Source organism: Thecamonas trahens (genome assembly GCF_000142905.1).
Source record: "Thecamonas trahens ATCC 50062 unplaced genomic scaffold supercont1.71, whole genome shotgun sequence".
Lineage (NCBI taxonomy): Eukaryota > Apusomonadida > Apusomonadidae > Thecamonas > Thecamonas trahens.
In genome coordinates, this window is record NW_013657609.1 from 99,206 (window position 1) to 108,237 (window position 9,032).

Genomic DNA, 9,032 nt, shown 5'->3' on the forward strand with positions numbered 1-9,032 from the left:
GGGGGAGGGGAGGGGGACAGCGTTGGCCGGTTCTTGGTTGGCCTTTGGCAGGCAATGATGATCCTTGCTGGTGGTTTGGAGAGATCGACTTGGTTGATTAGGGGGATGTGTATGCGTATGTATATGATGTGTGTATGTGTGTAAGTATCAGCATCAGCATATGGTTCTGTCATCATACCGTGGGTTGCTGTGGTAATGGCTGTTGTGGTCATGACTGTTGTGGTCATGGCTGTTGTGGTCGTGGCTGTTGTGGTCGTGGCTGCTGTGGTCGTGGCTGCTGTGGTCATGACTGTGAGTGATGCTGAGTATGCATCATTCGATCGTTGGCAGCCCATGAGTAGAGCGAGGGTGATCAAACTGGTCCCCCTCCCCTCCACCCCCCCTTCCCCCCTCCCCCCCCCTCCCCCTCCTCATACGGGTTAATCGAGTTGTGAACGTTGAACTAATCGATTGTTTGGCGGCCGCCGACCGGCAGCCACTCGACGGGGCCGCCACTCGACGGGCAGACGGGCAGACGGGCAGACGGGCACGGGGCACCACCGCACTCTGCCGAAACCGGACCCGGACGGACATGTCCACCGGCACATCATCCTCCACACCGTCAACTCCAAGCTCAACCTTTACCATCCTCTACACCACCCACCTCACCCGCAAGCGCAAGGTCTTCCATGACGGCACCCTTGCCGTCCGCCCGGACACCTCCAAAGTACGACCTTTTTCATCCCCGAGGCCAACTACGACCTTTTTCCGCCGCCGTCACCACCAACCGGAGCCATTGCCCCCCCCCCCCCTCCCCCCCCCACCACACACACGACAAGCCTAACCCCTCTCCTCCTCCTCCTCCTCTCGCAGATGACCCTCAAGGACGAACAGGGCAAGGTGCTGGAGACGTTCTTCATCCCTACGGGCGTCATTGTCCAGCCGGGCGCCGAGATCCGCATGCAGAAGCACATTGTTCAAGTCGAAGATCTCGTCCGCCCTCACGGCGCGGCTCCTCCGCCTCCGCTGGCAAAGACAGCCCCAGCGGCGACAGAGTCGGGGAGGGCAAGCCCGGTGCTTTCCGCCCAGCCGCGGCGACGCTCACGCCTCGCTCGCCCACGCGCCTCACTCCACGCCGCGGCTCCCGCTCCCGTCGACCACAGTGGTGGGGCCGGCCGACAGAGCCCGGTCTCGGGAGCAGGGCCCGGCTCACCGCCGGGATCACCGAGATTGCTGGCGCCTCGGTCGCGGTCGAGGAACGAGCTGCTCTCACTGCTCTCGGGCGTGCCATCGCCGTCGCCAGGCCCTGCCGTTGCGGCTGTGGCTTCCGCGACAGGTGCGTCGACAACGCCCAGTCCTGCCGATCGACCAGCACCGGCTCCTGATCACACGCTTGCGCGTCCATTCAAGCGCCATCGCCCGCTGGTGTCGGCCACGGGGCGGGCGGCGAGTGGCGCGAGGAGCGCGCCGGCGGGCGGCGAGTGGATCTCGCGCCGGAAGCGCGCCGCGGTCTCGGCGGCGTGCAAGCTAACCATCCCGCACGCATCTCAGGTGGGCTGCGGAAGCGGGGGCGGGTCCGGGAGCTCATCGGGCGGGCAGGGGGGCGACGGGGCGGGCTCGGTGCGGTACACCGAGGTGGCAACCACCTTTAACTTGCCCGCCGACTACATCGCAGCCTTTCAGGCCGCCATCTACGAGGAGATCAACGCACAGCTCGCCCGCAAGATGGAGGACTACCACGGGCTCTCGAGGCGGATTGGAAGCTACCCACCGGCCATCACGGCCAAGACGGCCCAAGTTTCTGGAGCCGGCAAGGGTGCGCAGCCAAAGGCGCCACTGTGCGATTGCGCACCGGCGCGCAAGTCGCGCATGCTCGTCGTTCGCAAGGCCGGGCGCAACCAGGGCCGGGCGTTCTTCAAGTGCGCCGGCTCAAAGTGCGACTTTTTTGCATGGGTCGACGCCCTGCGGCCAGGCGGGGGCAGCTCCGGCGGGTACGATGCGAGCTCCGACGGGAGTGGCCAAGGGCCGCGTGGAAGCGACGCGTTTGCGGCGGCGCGGACTTGCACGCGCGCCCGCGAGCGAGTCCTTCGCAGCAACGATGTGGCGTTCTACGGCTCAACGTCGCTGGTCAAAGAGGCCGGCGTCTCGCTCGGGCGCGCGTTTGTGGCTGGCTCGGCGTACCTTTTGCTCGAGCAGGCCGAGGCTGCGGCGGCGTTCTCCAAGGGCGATGTGTGGCTCATCTCGCGGTCGGGCGAGTTCCCGCCGGACGGCACCTACTTTGGTGTCTCCACCTTTTACTCGCCGTCGTCCGAGTCGCAGCTCGAGCTCCGGTTCGAGGGCTCGCAGCCACCGTTTGTTGGCCGCTCGCGGGTCTACGCCATCCGCGGGCCCAACGCTCAATCGCTCTGGTCGATGCTCGAGGTGCTTGCGCAGCCCAAGTTGCGACACATGCCGATTTTGCCGGCCTTGCTGCAGCCTGCAGAGGCGCCTGCGCCTCCTGCGACGGCGGTATCGCGTGGCGGCGATAGCCTGTTTGTCCTCAAGCTCGAGCCGAGCGAGATCGCAGCGCTCATGCGCCGTTACGTCGATGAGTACTCACTCAACGCCGGCCAGGTCCAGGTCTTTGAGGCGGTGTTGGGAATGTTCGAGGCTGAGGATGACGATGGGGTGCGAAGCGCGGCGCTGCCCGGCCGGGCGGCGACAGGCTGTAGCCTGGTCCTCGTGCACGGAGTCTTTGGCTCGGGCAAGTCGTTTACGCTCTCGGTCCTCATCATGTTTCTGGTGGAGCTCTTCGAGGCCGCACAAGTCTCACGCAAGCTTCGCATCCTCATCTCGGCGGCGACCAACGTGGCGGTCGACCGTGTGCTGGTGACGCTTCTGGAGCTCGGCTTTGAGTCGTTCTCGCGAGTCGGCTCTGTCCGCAAAATCGCCAAGCCCATCCTCCCGCACGTGTACCGGCTCAAGGCTGGCGCGTCGGCACGGTCGGACGCCGAATACGAGGCCGATCTCAAGTACATGCTGAAGACGGCCGAGAGCGGCGCCGAGCGGGCCCTCATTGCCGATGCGCTGGCGCAGTTCAAGTCGGGCGCGTCGTCGCGGGTGGCGGCCAAGCTCAAAACGGCGCCGGTCTTTGGCACGACCTGCCTGTCGGCGTTCAAGAAGGAGTTTGACGGCACGATGTTCCCGCTCATCTTTCTGGACGAGGCCTCACAGATGCTCGAGCCGATGTCGCTGCTGCCGCTGTTCCGGGCACAGGGCGCCAAGCTGGTGTTGGTGGGCGATCCGAAGCAGCTGCCGCCGACGCTGACGACCGAGGCCGCGTCGCCGGCGGCGCCCGGTCTCGGCCGCTCGCTCTTTGATCGGGCAGTTGCTGCCGGCGTCACTCCGGTCATGCTCAACACACAGTACCGATGCCATCCGACCATTTCACGGATCTGCAACACTCTGTTCTACGGCTCGAGCCTTGCCGACGGCGTTACCGCTGACGACCGCGCCCGCCTCCACCCTGCACTCCCGACGCTCATGTTTGTTGATGTCTTTCGCGGGCGCGACCGGCTAGAGGGCAAGTCGTTCTCCAACAGCGAGGAGGTTGCTGTTGTCCTTGCCACCGTCCGTGATCTGGTGAGCGAGTTTGGCGTAGCGGCGGCAGACATTGGTGTCATCGCGCTGTACCGCGTCCAGGTCGAGCGGCTGAAGGCGGCGGCCAAGGCCGACGAGGCCGGTGCGTTCAGCGAGCTCCAGATCTCATCGGTCGACGCCTTCCAGGGTGCCGAGAAGCAGGTCATTGTGCTCTCGACCGTCTCGTCGTCGATGCGCTCATTCATCGAGTCGCCCAACAGGCTCAACGTCGCGCTCTCGCGCGCCCGCCACCACCTTATTGTTGTCGGCAATGGCGCCGCCCTCGCCCGCTCTTCGCTGTGGAACTACGTCCAGCAAGTGGCCATGGACTCTGACGCCGGCTTTGTCCGTGTTGGCGCTGTGGACACCTTTTCGCTGGCCCGTCACCTCAACGTGGCTGCTACCGGCGGCGAGTAAAAGCTGCTCGTCAGCGCTGGGTCGCCGGACCAAACGACTCTACGCGCTCAAACGAGCCGCGCCTGCGTCGGCCGGAGCCGCGCGATCGCGGCGACGGCGGGCTCTGGCCGGCGACCTCGGTGTTGGCACGTGAGCGGCCGATCAGGTGCGAGCCGGAGCGGTACGTAGCAGCCCGCGGGTTGTCCGACACCACACGGGTACGCGAGGCGAAGCGGCGGCCGGGCGACGACGACCCAACCGAGACGTCGCGTGTGGGCGACGAGGCGACGAGCGGCGACTGGCGGGCACCGAGGCGGATGCGTCGCCGCCGCGCGAGGCGCCGCCGCTCGAGGCCGGTGCCCGACGGGTCCGAGTCGGCCTCACACGCCGAGTCAAGCGAGGTGTTGAGCGAGGTGTCAAACTCGGAGACCGTGACTGAGCGGTTGAGCTCGAGCTTGCGGCGGGTTGGGCCGGAGTGGCGGTCGCGGAGCTCACGCGACGATGAGCCGCGGGCGAGCGGTGGCGACGACGGCGGTTCGACGGCGGCGGGAGGTGGCTCCGCCGGCTCGGTCGGGGTGAGTCGCGGCGGGAGGTATCGAGTTGTCGGCGAGACTCGCGAGCTGCGGCGGAAGAGCCGCGGCGACGGGGCTGAGCTGTTGAGTGCCTCGGCGTCCGACGACGAGAGCTCAATCTCGGAGAGATCGCCGAGCGAGGTGGATATGGCCGAGGCGGAGCGGTCGCGCGGGATGAACCGGGTCTTGGGCGAAGAGAGGACCGATAGCCGCGGGTTGCGCGGGGCGGCGAGAGAGTCGCGCATGGGTGGGGCATGTCCGGGCGACGACCGGGAGAGCTCGGTGGACGAGCCACCCGAGGTGGACGCGGCGAGGTTGGTCTCGATGCGCAAGCGGCTAGTGTCCAGAGGCACTGGCGGTTTGGCTGCGGCCTGGCGGTGGAGAGCCTTGCGGTTGCGAGTCGAAGCGGCGAGGAGGTTGCGCGGCGACAACTTGCCGCGGGCCGAAGTGGAGATGGGCGAGGTGGGCGTCTGTGGCGAGGGGGGCTCGGATGTGAGGGCAGCGCTCTCGCCTGAGAGCGAGAGGCGCGAGGAGCGGTCATCGGACTTTTGCAAGAGCTCGATGCCTTCGTTCGAGGGGGCACCGGCGTCGGACGCTTCTGCGGTGGCTGCGGACTCTTCCGATGCGGTTAGCGGATAGTGCGGCGGGAGGACGGCGGGCGAGGAGATGGCGCCGGCGGCCTCGAGGCGGGCGCGCATCTTGCGGGCGAGCCGGCGGGCGGAAGCGTCGAGTTGAATGGCGGACGACTGGCGGGTGAGGTCGTGACCGGCGATCCGCTCCTCCTTTTGGGCGACGATGGAGAGGAAGAACGACTTGAGGGTAATGCGCTTTGTCTTGCGCTGGTAGCACAAGTAGATGATGCCGCCGAGGACGAGGGCGAGGGCGGCAAAGACAAAGGCCGAGAAGATGAGAGCAGAGACGGCGGAGCGGGCAGTCTGGGAGAGCGAGCCCGAGATGCGGTTGAGGACGATGAGAGTGAGTGAGACAAGGGTGAACACAACTTCCATGGCGTTCTTCCACGGCGAGGCAAACGGGCGTGAAACGATGACAGCGAGAAAGTAGACGGCGAGGGTGGTGAGCGAGGCGCCCAACTGGATGTTCGACAGGTGCATGAGAATCGAGTCGCATATCGCGAGGCTGGCGTAAGTTCCAAACTGGAGAAACTCGAACCAGTACGCGCCCTCCTTGAACTGCTCGTACCAGTAACCGTAGCGCGAGCGGAAGACCGGGTCGGACCACAGTCGGGCGGTGTTGCGCCGGACGCTGAAGAAGCCGATGAGCGGGTAACCGATGACGTAGGATAAGATCAGAGCGTACGAGACGATGGCGACGAGCAGGTGACTGCCTTGGTAGCAGACAGTAGACGGCTCGGCAACGAGGCGGAGTTTGTCGTCGCGACCGGGCAGACAGTAGCCGCCGCGGAGGACGTAGGTTGCGAGCGAGAGGTACATCATGGCGAGGAGGATGACAACGGTCCGGGTGAGGCGGTTGCGGTAGAAGCGGTGCGAGCCGGTGACGATTTTGGCAAAGGCAATGATGATGACGGCGGCGGCAATGGCAGAGGCGAGGAGGGCGGCGTTGGCCCAGAAGAGAACCGGAAAGACCGAGGAGACGATGCAGCCCGGGCGGATGAATTCGGCGTCCATGGTGACGAGGGCAAAGACGGCGTAGACGGAGCGGAGCTCGGGCGAGAGGTGCTCTGTGTTCATCTTGGCGACGCCGCGGATCATCTGGACAGTGATGACGGCGCGCGAGATGGTGGAGAGGGTGCGGTCCTTGACAAAGACGGCGGCAACAATAAAGGCGCCATAAAAGACCGAGTTGGCGAGGATGAGGCCGGCAAAGATGCCGTCTGCGTTTGCGCCACACGAGACGCACTCTGTTCCGCGCAGAAAGTAGCCCTCTGCGCACTCGGCGCAGTAGTCACCCGTGTAGCCGCGGCCGCAAGCTGCGTTCTGCCCACCAAGACAGCGTGCGAGCGCCGGCTCTGGGCAGGGTTCGACCCAGCCGACGCGCTCGTTGGGCGTCCAGTAGCCGGGCAGCGGCCACATGCGGAAGCCGCCGGGACAGTACGCACCCTCGGGACAGGAGCGGCAGGCGATGCCGCGGCCAAACGAGCCAGGCTGCGGACAGTCGTCGGTAAAGTACATGGTGCGGGCGAGGATCGACGATGCCGAGCGAATGTTGGTCACGTTGAGGGTCTGGTATCCCTCTGCGGCGTACGAGGGCGTGACGATGGCGAGAGTCGAAGAGTTGTAGTAGGTGAGGCGTGAGTCGGAGAAAGCGTAGTGCTCGCTGCCGAGGCGGACGGAGCAGCCGGGTTGAAAGTCTGACCCGAAGAGGGTGAGCGAGCAGCCGACGAGAGGGCAGATGGCGGGAGAGACGGCAAGTAGGCGCGGGTCTGAGAACTCGCCGGGCTCAGCACCAGAGCCTGTGCCCCACGAGCCGGTAAAGTCGGCAAAGACCAGCGAGGGGTCGGGCGGGAAGGAAGTGCCGTTTGCGGCAAGGAAGGAAGTGCCGATGACACGGACGGCGAGTGCGTCTAGGGGTGGACCGACAAACGAGGACGAAGCTCCTGTTGAGACGATGGAGATGCGGAGGGTCATGTAGCTGCCGGGATCGAGCCAGACAGCGATGTAGTCGCCGTCTGGCGGAGTGAGCGGCGGGTCAAAGGCGAGGAGGGCGTCGACAGCGGGGCGCGAGGCGATGGTCGAGCCAAAGCCTGCGCCGTTGGACGGGTACGAAAAGAAGAGGTCGACGGTGTCGCCGGCCGAGATGATGACGTCCTTGTCGTTGTCGTCGACGACGTGGCCGGCGACAATGACGGGTGGACGAATGGGGATCTCGCAGGTGGGGCCCTGCCAGCGCGGGGCACAGGCGCATGCCGGGAGGACGGCGTTGGTGAGGGGGCAGGTGCGAAAGGCGTAGAAACCCCCACGTGTGCCGATGGAGGCGGCGCCCATAACGATGGTGTCGCCACCGGCCGAGAGCTCATCAATGTACATCATGGCAGCGGAGGAGTGGGCGAGGAGAGGCGGGTTGCCCGGGGCGGCGACTGAGGCTGTGGGTGAAAAGATGCCCGGGGAGAGCTCGGAGAAGACTTCGAGGTGGGATGTGGCCGAGCCAGTGGTGACAGCGGAGAGCATGCCGGAGGCGTCCTTGAACAAGTCGAGGGCAAAGCCGAAGCGGAACGGGTCGCCTGTGCCCGGGTTGGGTTAACCGCCTCACCGACAACGTTCCAAGAGCCGATGCCATCGTAGCGGAGAAAGACGATCTCGCCCTTGGCGTTGGAGAGTGTACCCGACTCAAAGGTATTGGCAACGGCGAGGGTGTCGTCCATGGCGGCGATGCCGGCAAACTTTGACGACGAGCCGGCGAGGCTGAGCTCTGCGGGGGTGAGGATGCGGTGCTCAACGTAGGAGATGCCGTCTGCGGCGTGGAAGATGGTGAGGATGTTGTGAGCAGAGTTGGTGATGGAAGAGCCGACATTATGGAGGGTGAAGAGCCAGTCCCCGGCAGCAGCCATGGCGTAGCCAAACGAGACCGGCTCGGTGTTTGGCCGACGTAGTTTGGCGCGAGGGTGTTGACGTGACCCCAGGCATCGGGACCACCTTGGTTGCGGGCAAAGACATCGATGGCGCCATAGGCTATCCTGGGCGGAGCCGGCGTACCGTCGTTTGTCAGAGGGATCTGAAAGAAGACGACGTCGCCATCGTGACGGATGCGAACCTTGGAGCCGATGATCTTGAGGCCGGTAGCAGACGTTGCGGTGAGGGTAGTGAGAAGACCCCAAGCATCAGTACCACCGACATGTCGACCAAAGACAAGAACTTGATCATTCGAAGGAGGAGCGAGGAGCTTATGAGCGTAAAAGGTAGCGACAGCGAGGACGTTGCCATTTTCAGCGAGAGAGACAGAAGCACCAAAGTTACAATCAGCAGCGATGGCAGCACCTGCCGAGGGATGCCAGAGCATTTTGTGGAGGGCAAAGGAAGAATTTTCTTGACGATAATAAATGCGAACCACACCCGTTTGCATGCTCCCCAGCTCTGTTCCAGGACCACCCACGACGACCACATGACCATCACCAGAGACATCCGTAGAAATACCGAACCGATCTTGGTCAGCATTGGTATGCCCTTGCGTATCATACAACCAGCTAGGATTGATCACATCAGGCGTGTCTGTGGGGAACTCCTCCGTCACCAACTCCACCGCACCTCCACCGAGAGGAACAGCGACAAGGAGAAGGAGGAGGGTGACCAAGGTGAGGTGGGGGATGGGTATGGAAGACATATATGTGTGTGGTGTGTGTGTGTGTGTGTGTGTGTGCGGAGTGTGTGTGAGGGGTGGGGTTGTGGGATATGTGTGTGTGTGGGGGGGTGTAGGGGTATCTGTGTGGGTATGTGTGGTGGTGGTGGTGTGTGTGGTGGTGGTGGTGGGAGGGGGGGTGAGTGTAGTGTGTTG

The 9,032-nt window shown here is 64.6% G+C and overlaps 3 protein-coding genes across 3 annotated transcripts in view; 1 reads left to right on the forward strand and 2 right to left on the reverse strand.

Annotated features, from left to right (window-relative positions):
• Positions 1-571: 571 nt before the first annotated feature.
• Positions 572-4,028, forward strand: AMSG_11148 (TRNA-splicing endonuclease positive effector; the record flags this gene model as incomplete). The annotated part of the gene is made up of 2 exons (XM_013897450.1): positions 572-706; positions 853-4,028. 2 exons carry the CDS (start codon positions 572-574, stop codon positions 4,012-4,014), a joined length of 3,297 nt encoding a protein of 1,098 aa, XP_013752904.1. The 3' UTR covers positions 4,015-4,028.
• Positions 4,025-7,711, reverse strand: AMSG_11149 (uncharacterized protein; the record flags this gene model as incomplete). Its single annotated transcript, XM_013897451.1, has 1 exon — positions 4,025-7,711. The coding sequence occupies one exon, from the start codon at positions 7,709-7,711 to the stop codon at positions 4,025-4,027; it is 3,687 nt and encodes a 1,228-aa protein (XP_013752905.1).
• A 1,028-nt stretch (positions 7,712-8,739) lies between these two features.
• The window catches only part of AMSG_11150 (uncharacterized protein), a gene marked incomplete at both ends in the record, with an annotated part of 1,477 nt that continues 1,184 nt past the window's right edge, over positions 8,740-9,032 (reverse strand). The window contains one exon of the mRNA XM_013897452.1: positions 8,740-8,749. Within this exon, the coding sequence (XP_013752906.1) occupies positions 8,740-8,749 (10 nt within the window). The remainder of the gene's footprint in view (positions 8,750-9,032) is intronic.